This window comes from Patella vulgata, chromosome 3, assembly GCF_932274485.2.
Source record: "Patella vulgata chromosome 3, xgPatVulg1.2, whole genome shotgun sequence".
Taxonomy (NCBI): Eukaryota; Metazoa; Mollusca; class Gastropoda; family Patellidae; genus Patella; species Patella vulgata.
In genome coordinates this window covers 49,508,918-49,527,059 of record NC_065881.2, presented here as the reverse complement: position 1 = coordinate 49,527,059, position 18,142 = coordinate 49,508,918, and the positions used below count along the sequence as shown (strand labels likewise).

The 18,142-nt window shown below is 35.2% G+C and overlaps 1 protein-coding gene across 1 annotated transcript in view; it reads left to right on the top strand.

The window, feature by feature from the left end:
- Positions 1 to 850: 850 nt before the first annotated feature.
- Positions 851 to 18,142, top strand: part of LOC126815371 (atrial natriuretic peptide receptor 1) — a 239,454-nt gene continuing 222,162 nt past the window's right edge. Inside the window, exon 1 of the mRNA XM_050540962.2 lies at positions 851 to 2,493. Within this exon, the coding sequence (XP_050396919.1) occupies positions 1,806 to 2,493 (688 nt within the window). The 5' untranslated portion in view covers positions 851 to 1,805. The remainder of the gene's footprint in view (positions 2,494 to 18,142) is intronic.

Sequence of the window (18,142 nt, the reverse complement as noted above, 5' to 3'; positions counted from 1 at the left end):
TGATTCCCTCATATTGCTTATTATTTTCGATAAGCACGTTCTTAAAAACAAGACTCGGTTACTTTCGTCGGCTGTGATTGTTACGGATACCTTAAGTGAGTAGAAGATTTGACAGACAGGAATAATGGACGGGAAATGTCAAAGAAATCAACGTAAACTACACTCCAAGCATCGCACTAGCGAGAGCAATATTGTCTCCTTATTAATGTTATTAGGAGGCAAATAAGCCTTGAAGATTGGTGTATAGTTGCCACCCTGGGTGTTCAATCAACAATTGCTGAAAAGATCAACAAATTGATCTGAGAATAGCCCCAAGACACCGTCATTAAGTAAGATTCATTCCGTTATAACGACCATAAATAAGACCTTAAGTCTGATCATCAATAGCCAAGTCTTGAATAAAGCATCTCGGGGGTTGTATGGTCGGTGTAGCGTATACAATTTAAAAACATGCTCTTGCTTTGTGTTATTTTTGTATGATTGTACAATATAGCAGCAATCACAGACTCAGCATCGAAATGGGTTAAGATTCTAAAATTTGTAATCGTATGCTGTTTGTTGTATTGTTTGTTGGGAATGTATTGTCTATTTTGTTATTTATCTCTTAAATTATGCTGTTGTGTTTCTAAACTGCACTGTAAAAGTAAAAGTATCTTAAGATACAGAAGTTAATTCCCGCATTCGATTTAGATTATAAAAAGAATGTGCTTCATAGAATGTTACTATTGAGTTTACAATATATGTATTAAATTATAAACTTAAATCGATTAATTTATTATTATCCGCCTGCCTAATGTGTTTGTTTTATTCTAATATTTAATTATTTTTTACAGGGAGATTTAACATTTGACTAGAGAGCACAGAGTTGGTAGAATCAGAGAGGCAAGTGTTGAATTTAGGTCACCTCTCTTTATTGGTGTGATATAAAGTTGAGAAGTTGCTTGGATTTATACATCCGTGCGAGTAATGATCAATTCAGTGTATACCGTACCATCCGTGAAATGCGTAGTGCCTGTAGTCAATAGCTATGTTTGGTCACATTAGTTTTAAACCAATTTCACATAACCTTATTTGATTTGTGAGGTGCCATCTCTACCGTAGGAACACTGCCTGGGAGGCGATTGTATGTCGTGAAGACCGGAGAAAATAAACCAATCGATTTGTTGAGTATTTACCCGGACAAAAAACACACCGGGAATTCATTTAGTCAACTAATAAAGTGTCCAAATAGCCATATCATAACATAAGTGTTTCAGTGATAAATATTTTGGAATTTTTTTTAGATCTTATTTACAATGATATCCGTGGGCGTGTTTTATTTGCCCGTTATGAAACACGAATTGCAGTTCTTCTGTATCCACCTTAGTCTAGACAACCTACTTTCATTTTAAACACCTTGAACGTATCGCACCGGTATTTGTGTGTTTATGTAATGATCCAGTAATACATCGCTCCTGTTTTCGATTAGAACCGATAGTTTGCAAATATTTGACTAACACCGAATCACCATAATAAGAAATAAATGTGTTCTATCATGAATTATGTGTCTCTTGGGATAATAAACTGGTGATTGTGTTAGTGGCTTTAAACAGGCTTGCTTTATCCCCAATAAATTAGACTTGCCTTTCATATAATCGTTTTTGATAAAATATTTACCCAAGGTTATTGGGATCCACATATCTTTCGGCTAAATCCGACAGGATTGAGCATCAAACATATTTCTGGACATTGCAAAGCATTTAATGTGTAATCAAATTGTCATCTGAGTTAAACTAGATTTGACTGTCAATTGCCAACATATCGACATGGCATATGTGCATCTCTTGACGATATCTTTGCTCCTTAGCGGAATCCGTTTTTCTGAAGCTGTAACCCGTTCTTTTTCTGTGGCTAAAATAACGACTTTATTACCAAGTAATGGGGAATATATGTTTTCTGTCAAAAGAGTTGCACCTGCTATAGAAGTAGCCGTAAAGCAGGTTGCAAAACAACGAATTTTGTCGTACGTAAACCTCGTTGTATATTATGCTGATTCAAAGTGTTCAATTTCGGATGGTATGAACGAAGCTATAGATTACTATGCTAAGAAAAAAGTTGATGTGTTTTTTGGGCCAGTGTGTGATTATTCGGCAGCACCAGTGGGACGTCAAATAAAATATTGGAACATACCTATGTTAACAGCAGGGGCTATTGCTGGTGACTTCGGTCGCCATAAGAAGGCCACCTTCCAGACAATGACAAGGGTGGGGCCTCATATCAATTCCTTGTATCAATTCATGAAATGTGTCTTGACGACGTTCAATTGGAGAAAAGTGAAACTAGTTTATGACCCTAATGGCCAAGGATACATCACAGAATTATTTTGTCATATTGCCACTGATGGACTTCACAATGGGCTCAGAAAGAACCATTTCACCCACACGTATTTCAAGTTCCACAATCCAAGAGATATTTTTGATTCAATGAAGACAGAAATAGGAACAGAATACTCAGGTAGGTAAATATAATCATAGAACAGCCATAACCATGTATGCACAAAACTACCCGGAACATACTGACGGTTTCGCAATGTTGACATATATTTTCAACTTCAACTATATGGTAAATTCCAACACCTACGTAGCTAATAATCGAGTCCCATATACATTACAGATTGTATATTATTGCCATTCTTCACACGTGTGTCCAGAGGAACCGTACGAATAACATTCAGTTTATAGGATACCATGTTATGTCTTTATAATACATCATCCACAAACATCAATAGATAGACTGGGGCAATATTATTGAAACACGGTAAATAAATAATACAATCTTATAATATATAGCAAGACATGGGTAACAAAAAAAATATGCATAATTGATAAAGTACGGACGTGAAATATCCATATACCCGAGTAAGAGTAGTGCCACTGTCCGAGCAAAATTTGCTTAATAGCACACTGTATGGCGTACGCCCGTCTTCTATAGCCCAGGCGATGTGGAGTGGTAGGGCGTTAAAAACTATTTCATTTCTCCTAGTAAGAGTAATAAATGTTACACTCTATTGGAACTTCCTGCTTTAAAGCATGTTATAACGGAGCCGTATTACAACATCTTATGATAACTTTGTTGTATCAACGAATATGCGCGCGTTTTATTTCGTAACCAGCACATTTAGTTTTCTAGTAACAAGGAAGAGTGTCGTGTTAGTTTCTGCAGATATGAAAATAATAAATGCATTTGTATATATATATATGTATACGTACAATTTATCATGGATTGTATGTTATCACTAATTCCTCTTTAATGTTTAGTATATCCATAAACCATATGAAATTATATGGAAATGATCTCCGCTGATGATAAATGAATAAACCCACTCCCTGATAAATTACTATTTGCTGTATCATTTGTATTCAACTACTTAATGATTCACAACCCTAACAGCGTTCGAATCCATGCCACAAAATTGCGTAATTATGTTTTAACAGCACATTATCTGTCTAATCACTAAAATGGTTTATGGTGCTCTTTTTAATACCTCGATCGATTCAGATAGAGAAAAAAGCCTATACCAGGTCTCCGGTAAGTATGTACTAAACGTCTTATATTAAGTAATTTCGGGTCACCTTGCTCGCGTAGAATAACATAAAGAGGTTGGATTTAATTACTAGGCTAGCCATAGTGATTTAACACCATCATTAAATGATTCACTTAGTAAAAACGCGCAGCATATTATGTTTCATTTGCTTGGCTTTACATTGAAATTAGCAATCAATGAACACTAATATATAACAAAAGCCTTTGAACATCTTAAATAATGAGTTAATAATACCAAATTATTTATATCACTAGGTATTTGTATCTATGAATGATGCCTACTTCACCAATAATGTTCAATTCCACAAGTTGTTTAACTTTCATTTTTATTATCAAAAATTGTTTTCTTCTTGATAAAATTTTAGAAAATAATGGGGCGGGGGTCCTTAAAAAAACAACGCTCAAATCAACAGGCTTCATCGGACTACATACGGATAAAAAATATTACACGCTTATATATTAAAACAAGGTCATTGTTGGTATCATAACCTTTAATCTCTTAGGAGACGCTTAACAAATTTGGCTAAGGGTCAATATCCGGCGTCTTGTTTGCACTATGGAAAGGTTAAGCTAGAGAGGAAGGTGGACCGGAACACGGAGTGGATAAAGAACAGATATCTTCGACTACAGCAAACACTACTTCCATTCACGATCTTTGTATTGAAGACCTACACATGATCAATACATCCTATTTGGCCCCGTGTCCATTTGTTTACAATTCATCCAACTAACATGTTCAATTTCATTTACTTCCATTGCCAAACCCACTTAACTTCCCAGGGCCGTCGTGATCTATTATGTCAGTTCCTGGGTTTAAGGAATATTTATGTTATTCGATTACCATTCCATAAAATGGAATTTATTTCTATGAAAAACGAAATTGCTATTAATCTGAGTATTCTATTTAAATGAATTACTGAATCATTCTTTTTTAAACACTTCGCTGCCAAGTTTGAGTACTAACAACATATTCAATCTGTTAATGGAATTTATCACACATTGCAGGTCTACAAAGCAAGATACATGTAAAAGTACTTTGATATTGCCAGTGATAATTTTAAGACAATGCAAAACGGCATTTAGATAAAAAGAATACAGCACAACATTGTGTCTTATACGTTTATCGGCAATATATTGTTATCCTTGTTTAATGGTATTTTAAACAAAGAGGTGCCGACCCCGGATTTAATTTGCTGATTTCATATAGCACCCAAATACAAAACACGCTGATAAGTATGTAAATCTGCATTTTTGGACATGTGTGTAATAATTGTCCATTCGGTTTTGGATTCCGAAATAGTCAGGTCAATAGCATACCACCATAATAGTCTAGTTAAATTACGGGAAGACCCACCACAAATTCCTTTAGTAGGTTTTTTGGTACCAACTTGTAGATGACCTTTCCCTGTACATCATACTGAAAATACACCGAAAACCAATGATTAAAACACAGATCCTATTTCGTTTCGTTTTTTTTCTAGTTCAAAATTTCGTTTTACTTGTCTTTACTACACTAGGATCTGGAAGAGTTGTTATATTACCGGCGTTCTGGTTGTAGTGAGGGATTAGTCAATGAAACGGCCTGTTAGTGTTACGGTGAGTTCGTGGCGTGTGATGTACGGAACTGTGGGTGAACCACTAGAAGCGTCAATCCCGATTGACTAATCAATGTCTGGCGACATAGGGTTAAAAGCCGCTCGTACCTCTGACACGACCATCCAATACAACAGGTCAGATTTTCATGTAGTGTGGACCATCGAAAGTATAAAAAAACGAAACGAAATATAGATCTGTGTTTTAATCAGATTGCCGAAAACCATGGATATTCTCTCCCGACAAAGGTTTTCGGGGGAATTCATGGATTTTTAGTATGATGTATAGGGGATGGTGCTCAACAAGTTGGTGCCCAAAAATCTTCTAAGGGATTTTGTGGTGGGTTGACCCCTATATTGGCGTATTTTGACTAGAATAAAGCTCGGGTCACAGTAGTCGACATGCAGGGGATCATAGTTAGGCAGAAAGTTAGCCAGAAATGCACATTGTGATAGATTATTAACGCATTTAATTGCGTGATAAACATCAAGGCCCCAACGGATTGTGAGGTACTAAGCTAGAGCCAATGCCTAAATTGGGACTTCTGAATCAAGCAGGTTTTGATTTCCAACTATCGCTAATAACGATGTAATGTAAGCTTATAGTTTTACACAATTGCTAAATATTCAGTTATTTTGACAAGTATTGACATTGTAATGATTTGTGTTATAATATAGATTTGTATGTTGTCTCTGAATAATATTAAAACAATATCAGCTTATATCCAATGCAAAATTTGGTTTTCTTAGTCAGTTATTTAGTACCAGTCAAATTTGCTTAATAATGTTATGATTACTGTACCAACAGAACGTTGGCCTAGTAATAGGATGCTTCAGAACCAGTCTACAGACATTTCTTGATAGAGTGCCTTCAGTAATGCGCAGATCAACCTTCTGCATAATCTACTGAAAGGCTTTGATCACCAAGTCAATATCATCCAAAGTCTTCAACATTATATAATTATTTGTCAATTTAAATCAACATTGATGTTGTGATCTTGCTGGGAAAAGATGGGCTTCTGGTATCCAATATTTAAGATAAACTAAACATTTTACCATTGGTGCACGAATCGTGCACCAATATACGTTTCAGTGCCATTTGAAACAAGGGACCCAAAGAAAGAGGCTAGACATATTCCTCAAGTCATGTCAAACGGTGACCTCATTTTCTTATTTGGAGAGCATGCGCAACAAATACTATCGGTGTAGACTGGAATAACCAGACTTTAGAGATTGCCATTCAATTGAGACTTCTGGCGTATTTCGCGGAACATGACTGATTAGAAATTATAGTAAAAACAGAAACGATTGAATGTTAATCAGTTTATATACATTCATATTACATTATTATATGCGTTGCTACCCATTTGTGTCAATTTCTAGGTCCCAGATATTAGCGATTTAGCTCCTTTTAATTAAAATATTTTAAGAAAATTAATATTTGTTGGAGGATCTTAACCGTTCACCAATGAGAAAGCGCCTCATCCTTATTTTAGTATTAAGTTTTCATGAATTAGCCGAAGTAGATTGGGTTGGGGGTCACTGTTTTCAGAATGGGATATAGACCTGGTTACTGTTAATATTGTTTTATTAATTAGAACTATATACCTATCATTGATATTGAACTTGCAACAAAATGGAGCACATATTTGCCTGTCCATGAGTCCATTCAGTATTTTGTTAAATTTGGTTTTCATTTAACCAGAATAATCTCTATCCAACCTGCCAAAAACCGAGGCTTCGATGTACAACACTAGTTTCAGCATGCTAAAGATCAACTGACAGTTGAAATTCCAATAAGAGTAAGTCGTAGCGCCGCTGCCAGGGCAAAATTTCCCTTATAGCACACTGAATAGCATATCGTATGCTCGTTGTCATTTCTATCCGCAATCTAGTATTTTGGTTTAAAGTTAGCAATAATAGCTGTATCCAGTCCAGAAGAATAATTATTAGTAGCAATGATTGATTCTATTTTAATTATGTGTATGCTGAAAAATTCGCTTCCCTGTTACACTCTACCCAAAACAAACAGTCCTATGTTTATTAGAAAAGTGGATATGGTACCACACTCACCGAGATTCGCTAAATAATGCTAAAGTATATTGCAACAAATATAACCAAGCCCCTATCAGTTTCTTTCTTAAAGCTGGGTGGAAGATCAGTTTTTTGTGTGCTGAATTATTTTCGGGTTTGGAAACTGTATACCACTTATCGTGTGAGATTTCACAAGCATAGTTAGCAAACGTTTGTTGAAATGGTATACAGACTCCAGATAATTAAATTTTGCATTGAAAAACTTGATTAACTTACCTAACCAAAAGTTTGTATAAAATGTAACCAACTTTTAAAATTTTACTCTTGGGGACATACTTTGGGGCTCCTTCATGATGTTTGGTCATTCAAACATGAACATATCCTTTAATTATTGGATACGTTATTGACGCGTTTGAATCATTTACCCTAATTTCATCTTTTTCATATGAGATATTTATACATATGAACCTTCGGATCTCAGTCTAGACTACTGCATTATTTACAGATATAAAACTTCTGCTCGTCACTTTCTTCAGATCAGCAGTTCTACAATTATTAAAGCGTGGTTAGAAACAAGGCAGTGAAAAAAAACCCTAGACAGGGTCATGGAAATATGCGAAATTCGCGCATATCGGCATCAGCGTAGCCAAAGATTCGACTGACCAGCCCACAACCCCACCCCCACCAATTCGAAAATGCTCCAAATAAAATCAAATTAATAAATGGTATTTGATATATACGGTTTCACTCCAGCGAAAAGAATTCATCACAATCTGAAGAAGCGCATCGCTGTGTGTAATCGGGTACGTACGGATACGGACTTGGTAGTATTCTTTAAGAAAATTTTGATATTTAACTTCGTTCAATCTCTGTGAGTTCTGTACCAAATTTTGGGAATTTGATTAATTTATCTGCTTTTCTAATACACATTGGATTGTCTTGCCTAAAGCAGTTCAATGTGTAATATCGCAAACAAAATAATTAAGATAGGCATGTAACATCGCTATGCAATTTACGTCCTTTGGGACAAAGAAACCCGGTATTTAAATGGGTAGCCGAGACTACTAAGGGTGTTGGAGATGGACGAGTGGTCGGCCAGCAGAGAAATGTCTGATATTTTAAAACCTTTTTGGAGCAATCTGGACATTCTGTGTATTTTTAAAAGGACGGGGGCTTGATCATACCCTTTTGCTTGTCTACGAAAAGGGGGACGGGTGCGCCACACTAAAAGCTATCATTAGATCTCCGTAGCACTAAAGAGAAATAAAATTGTCATTTGCCCATACTGCCGCGTACATGGCTCTAGAGAAAGCTCTTCAATTAATAATAGCAAAGCATGCATATGTTATCGATAATTCGTGGTTTAGACACAAAGGCTGCCACTCGTAGCCCTTCCTGAATATGTCCAAAGGAAGAAACAAAATTATCTTATTAGACCAATGGACCTGAGCCAATTATACCTTGGATGCGCAAAGAACATAATAGATACGATCGATTCGTACATTTATATGCTATTTATATTTAATTAAAGACAGAATCTTCTAACGTTGTGTGTAATAAAGTCAACAGTGAGGACATGTTTTGATGCGCAAAGCTAGGATTATGTTGCTCTGTTGCCTTAAAAATTAAACACAGATTTATGTTGACCATTGCATTATCGTACACTGTGATCCAAATGAAATGAAATGAAACAAAGTGAGGTTGAACGCTCTACTATTATGTAACAACAACAGGTATGTCGTTCCTAACTGTAATTCTACCATCGGTAAGTCACCAGCAGAATGACAGAAGTGACTTGTAAAAAGTAAAGCCTTGAGCTATACATTTTGTTACCCAATCTTAATGGTGAAGCCAAAAGAAATCATGGATCAGGAGTGTTTTCGGTGCTATTTAGTTCGGCATCAGTCATTAATGGGGTAGGGCTTGTGATTTAGGGCTATTTATTTGTCAATGGGTGGCTTATTAATTATTATGTAAACTAGATGCGTTGTTTTGTCGACCATCGTTTATTTGTTGACTAAATTATTTACCGTGCCTTATACAATATTCATACATGTATTATACCTAAAAATGTTACTGGTAACCCTGCAATCGCTCTGCAGGTCGAAATGTTTAATATATTTACCCAAAACTTGTTGGAATAGTTTCACGAAATATGTAAATAAAATGTATCGAAATCATGCACGCAGTATTAAGTGATAAATTAATACTTTATTCTGAGCGAAATTCTGAATATTCTTACAAGACATAGTCAGGTGGAGGATCCGCCCACCATTCATATTCTCCATTTTCAAGTACCATTGCCATGATAATATAGGAAGTCTCCGGTCATAATACCGTTTAACTCAGATAATGTGGACATTGTCTTGTCGACTCAATATCTAAGCCAGTCGGTGGTCTAGCGGGTTAAATTTGAGCTTGTGTGATAATTAATATAACATTCGAAGCCTGCAGTATAGCGCCCGGCAAAAGGACCCGGGGGTCAAGACAAGGTATAATTGTTCCAACGGGACGAAATATCCAGGTCTCGTGTACTCAATGGCATACACATAAAAGTACAATGGGAATTGGGAATTCGAAATATAAGTAGGTCGCTGTCCTTTCAGAATTTCCCTCATAGACTACTACATGGCATATACCCGTCTTCATAACCCCATTTCAGTTTATTTCAAATGTGATCTTATTTTGCCGTCAACCTGGCTGTCCGTCGATTGTTCACATTTCTTGTCAGAGAGGCAACTATAAACCATTTATCGTTTTTGAAATTGATACGAATATGAAAATGAACAAACATGTTGATTTACAACTATTTCGCTTTGTTTAGAAACCTTGTACAGGCTTAAATTATAAACCGATCTTTTTAAAAATGTATATAGGTTTTCTATACTTAGACAAGAGCAATAGTTATTGATGTTTAAAGATTTTTAACCACAAATTCCAGAGGTGTTCCTGTTGTTACAAAATGTTGTTAACACTTGAGAGGCTACAATTATCATCCGATTTGCCGCACGCCTTACCTTCTTGTGTTCTGGTTTCGTTACCGAGAAACCTATATTTATTTATCCTCGCAATGAAAATCGCGGAACAGAAGACTGCATACCGGTTATAGACGTCATGATATAATTAAATTATTATTGGAAATAGGCATTAGTGGCATCTATAGCTTTAAAATAATCCTGGCATCCATTAATTTACTTACGATTGGCGAATCCTGTGAGGTCCAAACAAATGACCTCGTCAACTCTTGTTTCCGCGATCTATAGGGTATGCTGTCTTGGCTCGATTATTGCGTGACAAACTAATACTACTTTGAGACTGCATATGTTTAGTTCATGTTTACAAAAAAAAATATTAATAATTTGTTTACGTGTGTCCCTTGGGAGAAAACACACTTTGTGTCAATTTTGTAGTCTGCGGTTATTCATCATGGGAATATTATATAGAGGGTTAGTTGCCAAATTGTAGAGACAGCTAAAGTGAAGTGCTAACCTTCGAATTAACATATGTTCAAAAGTATTAGACAAAAATAATGGCAAGAGGTGACCAAGCTGTAGATCCTAACTAATTCACCAAGGATTTGTATCTTGGTATGTTGGCTGTTAAGGGGCACATATAGACAACACTTAACACTAAGATGCGTAACACATTGCCGGAAATGACCGCGGTTTACCTAGGATTTTCCCGGCTCATAAACAAGGGCCGTTTTGGCGGGAAGTCAGTCTAGTTCGCGTCTCGACTACGGTGCCACTACATTTATTACCACTGCACATCATCAAGATCTGTGTAAGGTTTGTCCCGGTATATCCCGATTCACCACGGCAACTTACGGTAGTGATACGATGCCACCACCAGTCGCTATTTTGCGGTGTTCTTCCACGGTTCACCCTAGTACACGTCACCATTTTAAAACCATCATAGCGACCTACTGTTGAATACGGTTTGTCCCCGATCCCATACGGTTTTCTCACTGTAGGGCCGATTACCGGTAAGGTGTGAATGGGGCTTTAATAATGAGGATTAGCGGAGTCTTTATCTACAAGGTCTCATGTTACAATATCTATGCAGATATTATGTGACAAATGGTTTGAATTGTAGTAGAATTGCTTTCTAAACTTCGATAATCTTGTCAAGACTTGTTATATTTCTTATGGTCAGTCGTTGGAATCCCATTGGCAAGCGCTTGTCATTTGATTGTCTGATATTGGTAATTACGTGATTAATAGGTTCATATAAGCATAAATTGCATGTAACCGAATGACACTTGTCTGCTGTTTCCCCAACTACTGACCAGGTCTACTTGTACATCTTACAGAGGAAAGGTCAACAGCTAAAGCTCAATATGACAGAAATGACCTCGTGTTTATAAAATCAATAAACCCACAATAGCCGATACGACGACGCTGAAAATATGTTTCCAAGATGTAAAACTTACACAGATATACATCAAGCTTGCTATAATATTGACATGATAAAATGGCATTAAGTAATATTAAAATACAGATGTATTTAATCCTTTGAAGCTGACGTATCATTATTTCAAATAATGGTACGGGCAATATGCCAAGCGTACATTATTTATACTAGTTAAAATTTTGGACCCGTCTGGCATATTTCATTACAAAGCACGTGCGAGTCTGTATTTTAAGTTGTTTAATGGTCTCGAGCTTAAGACATTGCGTAATATCGTGTTATTTCAATATAAAATTACTTAATGTCTCGCTCTCGACCATTAACAACTGGCGTGGTTTCGAATCCCCGGTTGTACGTGACAAGGAGTAGGGTCGCCTGTCCAACCTCGTGGTTTTTTTCTCCGGTCCTCCGGTTTCCTCCCACTGCTAAAGACCCCTACGCGCAAGCGAATTATTAAAATAAATAATTAAAGGATATGTTAGTCCCGAAATGACCTAGTTTGTGTCGAGTGGACGTTAAACCCCATCTCTCTCTCTCTCTCTCTCTCTCTCTCTCTCTCTCGACCATTAAACCACGCTTAATGGAACTGAATAAGGCATAAATCCCAAATCAAAAATAAAGACCAGCTCCTATACATCTCATTTTTATCTCTAAATAAAAAAAATGTCCGGAGGATAGTCTGATATATTTTTTATATTCTTTCGTTTCCTAGTCATAGATCGTTATTTGAAATTTCAAGCTTTCATTTCTAAGAAGATAATACCAAGTAAAGCTCTGAAAACAAAATAGTGCACCTTATTCACGCGTTAACCTGATCAAATATTAGAAATTCATACTCTTAAGAGATTGGATCAACAATATAATATCTTTATTCACAATAACAATAATATTTATTTATTGCATTACATATTAAAATATAAACGTTATACATTTTAAACCGAGAACGCCCACAAGGAACTAGGGTACTCGTAATTTGTATATCATCCAAGTAGAATACAAGCATTGGAATTCATAACTAAGCAATTTTGCTCATATGTAGGATTTAACAATTTATCCATATCAGTTAAGTACATATTTCTAAAATTCTTAACTGTTAAATAGGAAACATCATTATAATATAAAACAATATTAATTTTAATATTTATAAAACACTGCAAGCTTCATCAAGTTCATGTAGCCTTTGTGAAAGAGTTTTATTTAACGCCCGTTTCACCGAAGTGATATCATCGAGGAGGCACACAAATCACCCCACCCCCGCTTTACATTCACAGTCTGTGTATGAAAGGAGTCTATCTGTTTATTAGACGTATTTGTCAGTTTTGTTACCAGGTAACGAAGGATTGTTCAATGGGGTCCTACGAAGAATTGACAAGAACCGTCAATAGCCTTCTATTGTCAAAGGCGCCAAAGTACTGCAACACGTCGATCAGTGCAAGCCATTGTTTTTACCAGTCGGTATTACGGAGCTTTGGCAAAATTTCAATTATACATACTTCAGTGATGTATTTATGAAATCATATAAATTCTGGATATGTAGAATATGTACGTTTAACATATATTACCTTGGCAATATTTTGGGCGCTATTGACCAAAACGCTCATATCGGTGATTAATTATTAGGACCGGTCCAATGTACTATTAAGTAACGCCATATCAGAACAATACGGATTGCATATATGATGTGAAGTAATTGGCAGCAGTTCGTCTTAACCCGATAATGTGCATCCACATAATATTATTTAACTCGGAAGAATCCAGAAATTTTCTCCTAAATCGCTCATTAATTAGTATTGAAGAATAGGGGTGAGCACTTATTGTAGTTTTTGTACCTTGAAGATTGAGAACGATGAGTGGAATGTCTCGTTAACATTTTATACTTTAATATTTATTTCTAATACATAAAAGAGTTTCAATCCAGCATGGTTGTATGTGCAAATCATTTGGTGTAACGTTTTATTCAAAAAGTGTTTTTACGCCTGAGTTTTCAATTTTTTTTAAAGTCGCCATGCAAGTGCAATAATGATATAAGCTCTACTCTATCATCCTACCGACAAATGGATGGTCTGGTCTAAAGCTGTTAATGACATTTTACCATAATTGCGCTTTATAAAATCTTTTGAAAAAAATGTATAAAGCTAACCGGATTACTGGTGTCTATAGGTGATATTTGCGAAAACAAATGAACTGGGTTTTTAAAAAATGGGACAAATAAACGTTTAATATAAGTAGGAATCTGTCTCTGTTTACATTTAAAATATTGGGTCCACAGATCGTGGCGAGGTTGGGATATAACCGATTTTGTATTTAAATTAAAGTAGGTTGCCAGGCAAAAAACATACAATTCTTAAAAACTAATCAATTCCAATAAATTCACCAAGTTTGACACAGCGAGCGACTACTGTTAGTTTTTAATTCTAGGGGAATTACAAGGTTTTGTTTAATAAATCTAATGGGTTTAACATCCTATTCTTCTGCTCCGGTTGAGCTAATGAAGACGGTTTTGTTTTTATTAATTACTTATAAATGATACAACTATGACTTTCGATATTTCATAACTGTTTCAGTAGTGCTAGTAAGTTTCGACTCATCAGATTAACCAAATTCTATACTTTATTATGATTTAATAGAGATTATGCTCCTTTAGCAACGACACAGTACTAGTTTGTACTAATATGGATCAGGCGTGTTTTGATGCCTTGTTCCTTTACCACTGATCAAAACTGAATCGAGTGATAACCTTTCCGTTGTGGAATTTAGCTTCTGTTGATAGGCTTATAGTGACAAAACCATGTGTAGAATATGATCTAGGGAGCAGCTTATGGGACTATTTATTAGCTCTAAGCCATAAAGAAAACTTCACTTGGGAGTAATTAACCAAACTTTCGTCTACAATTGTTGTGAAGAGCGTAGTTTCTTTATATCTCCACTTTTACACTCGTGAAGAATATTGAGATTTCTTTTCGTGTAAATCCCAGACAGTGGATCAGGCAGTACATTTTCCCATATTTTTTAAATTAATGGCTCGATTTTATTTTGACAGGAGTGGGTACATGAGCATCGATTGTCACTTTACGGTTAAGAACTTGAGTTTGAGAGAGATGATATGCTGCAAATACGGTATTGATATACGTATATAGACTTGTGCCCTATCCCGATGTAGTTTAGATACGATAAGCCTAATCATGTAAACATATTCATATTTCAACCACGAATTCGACAACCCACCGATGTGTGATATGAATCGTTAGATACTTCAAAATAAAATACAAAGTTTATATAATTGCCATGGTTGAACATGCCCAAAACAAACTTCGTGACTCGGCGATCAATGGCGACCATGGAGACCATATCACGATATCTGGCGTTTCCACCACGCTTAGGACGATCTTGACCCGCTCGGAGACATTTTCCGTCGCCGTAGCAGCGCAATAAGGACGCCACCCCGGTCTGACGGGGGTATTACCAACAAGAGCGTGGTAACAGCTACACTGACATTTTCTATGTAGACAAAGGGTTGTTATACGAGACTCAAAGACACTAGTTCGAAATTAACTAATCATAATAGGAAATGACTTCTGTAATATCTATCAAAACGCAGAGAGAGAGAGAGAGAGAGAGAGAGAGAGAGGGGGGGGTATCAATGATAGACGCTATGATACATCGCGTACGCGCTAACCATTGAAATAATTAAATCTTCAATGTGGATTTGAAATTCGATAAGGATGGGCAATATTTCAATGAATTGGGAAGGTTATTCTAATATGAAGCTGCCAGATATGAAACGATCTTGATCCAAAACGTTTTTAGATTGTAGGTCGGTAACTGTAGCTGCATTTAATTATTTCTTCATCGGAGGTTCCTTATGGCTAAATCTTAATGGCCGAATTCCCGGGGTTATCCGACGTGCATGAACAAAATAATTTGAATTCAATACGTTCATTTTACCATCTCGTCCGTATCCGATTTCTACCAATAAGACATGATATTTATATAAAGGATGATCTCTGTCTGGAACTAAATACGAGAACAACTGGTCAGGTTTCTAATAAGTTTATAGTTAGTAAACGTAACTCAAAATATGAATGATAAAAATACAGTAAGTATTACAAAATAATATTGAATATGAATAATTTATGATATCAAGTTAAAATGAATATAATAACTATTATTAATTATTCTTAGAAACTTAGAAACTTGATATTAAACCTAATATATTTACACATACCTAAATACGAGAACAACTGGTCAGGTTTCTAATAAGTTTATAGTTAGTAAACGTAACTAGAGAACTGGCTGTTTCTTGGGTTTATATAATTATCTTTGAGTTGTTAAGTTCCCAAATCTATAGAAACCGTTACTAACTTACAAACAAACTTACCAGTTGCCTCACTACGATTACGTAAAATGGTTAATCCCCAACAACTTAAACAATTCTAATTACTATATTGTTTAGTTGATTATCACGAGAACAGTAGTTATAATATTTAAATATGCAAATTTCAATAAAGCCTTTTCAGGAGGAAATGTACAATCATTTATTGCTATTCTATGGACTCTGGTATTGTACTTTTAAGCTTATATGATACCAACAAAAGTGTTGGTGCTAGAGACGTCGATCAATATTTGAAAAAAAATCCCAACGAGAGGTGAAGCTCAAATTACCACTTCAGGGTTTTGAAACAGTAAAATTCCAGGTTTAGGATACGGGATATCTGTACATATTGACCTAGAAGGCAGGAAGTATGAGTGTAGTTCTTATTAACAATTAATGCATCGCTTTTTATTTGCTATATAAGAACAAGAGGAAATAAAAGCAAATTTACTGAAAATACCTTTTTTCCCACATTTGGACATTTGAGGATTTATGGGAGACCAAAGTCTTTAACCCAATCAGAAAAGGACAGCAAAACAGTGGTCCTTCGTAAAAGTAAGAATCTCTTACTGCCAACGCTGTGATGACGCGTCATATTGGTTTTCCAGCAAGAATAAACAAACTTGCTGCTCGTGGCTTCTAACAATCAAGAAATCCATCTGTAAAACAAACTACGACCAGCACGCAATAATATTATTCTACATATCATATAATGTTTTATATACACTTGTCATGCAATAATATTATTCTACATATCATGTCATATTTTATATACACTTTAGATTATAATCAAACAGTATATTTAGATTAAATAGACCCATACAGGGAACGCAAACATTAATTATATGAAATAGAAATAATGTCGAATACAGTAATTAATTTCGAATGTCATTCTCCGGTAAAAAAAAAAGGAAAAGACAAACTATATCGCATTAAGACCAAAATAATAGAGATCCAAACAAATGTGTATATTTAGATTAACTAGATCCATAAAGACAATGCAAAACATACATTATATGAAATAGAAATAATGTCAAATACAAGTAATTAATTTCGAATGTTAAAAAGAAAAAGACAAACTATATCGGATTAGGCGCAACATGATAGAGACCTTAGCAACTTATGTATTGTTTACTCAATTTACATTGATCTATAAAGGTTTACCATCTATAGTATAAATTACTATCAATCGATATTTTATCAAAATAACTCGTATAAATATAATTTCCATTTTAGGACCAGGAAGCGAAGTTTAGTTATTCATGCGTCCTTTATTAACTACACAATGGTATAGTCACATATTTCTTTGGATACGTAGTATGCAGGTTTTGTATGGTTCTCTACGACTTAACTAACTCAAAACCATAAAATAATCCAGTTTTTGCTTTCCTTCGATGGATGCATTAAATAAGTGTGCAATTTGGAAGATAATTATGTCAATCAATTATAGTGAAAGGGTATAATAAGAGAAATACTGAAGACTTCATCATTGCGTCTGAAGTTTATAATTGCCATTCTAGGAGCACTTCAAAATTAACCTGAGAAAAAACCTAATTAACCAAAGTTGAATCTAGAAATCAAATTTGTTTCCTTCCGAATGGACATTAAGTTGTCAAGACAGTTTCTTAATTCGAAGATTTAGTTAAATAATTGCATAATATTGGCCATAAACAAGTGTACCATCGATTTTAAGGGGTGAATTCAAGGTCCATAAATACAAACTGACAAATTAGTGTTATTTAGTACGTGACGCTGGATGGCGTCAAAGTGGTTGAATTTACAACAGCATTGTGTGGTGTTAAGTAGAAGGGGCCATCTACTACCATTATAGCTTTATCTTTATTTGTATATTATCTGTCATTGTGTGTAAACAAAATATACCGTCGATCCTAAATTCACAATATTGTGTTGATTGGGTGTTGAGATGAGAAACGTGGGAGGGCATCAAGGTTAGTAACAAATAACAGATAACTTTTAAAAGATAATTAGAACTTTAAATGAATAATTCTAAAAAATATCAGTATTTGATTAAAGAAAGTGTGAGGGCATCAAAATGATAACTGGGGAGAGGAAATATTACAATGGAAAATTGTTACTTTGAAAATGTTATGATAAGCAACTACCAAAAGTTGAGGGGTGTCTAATACATAAC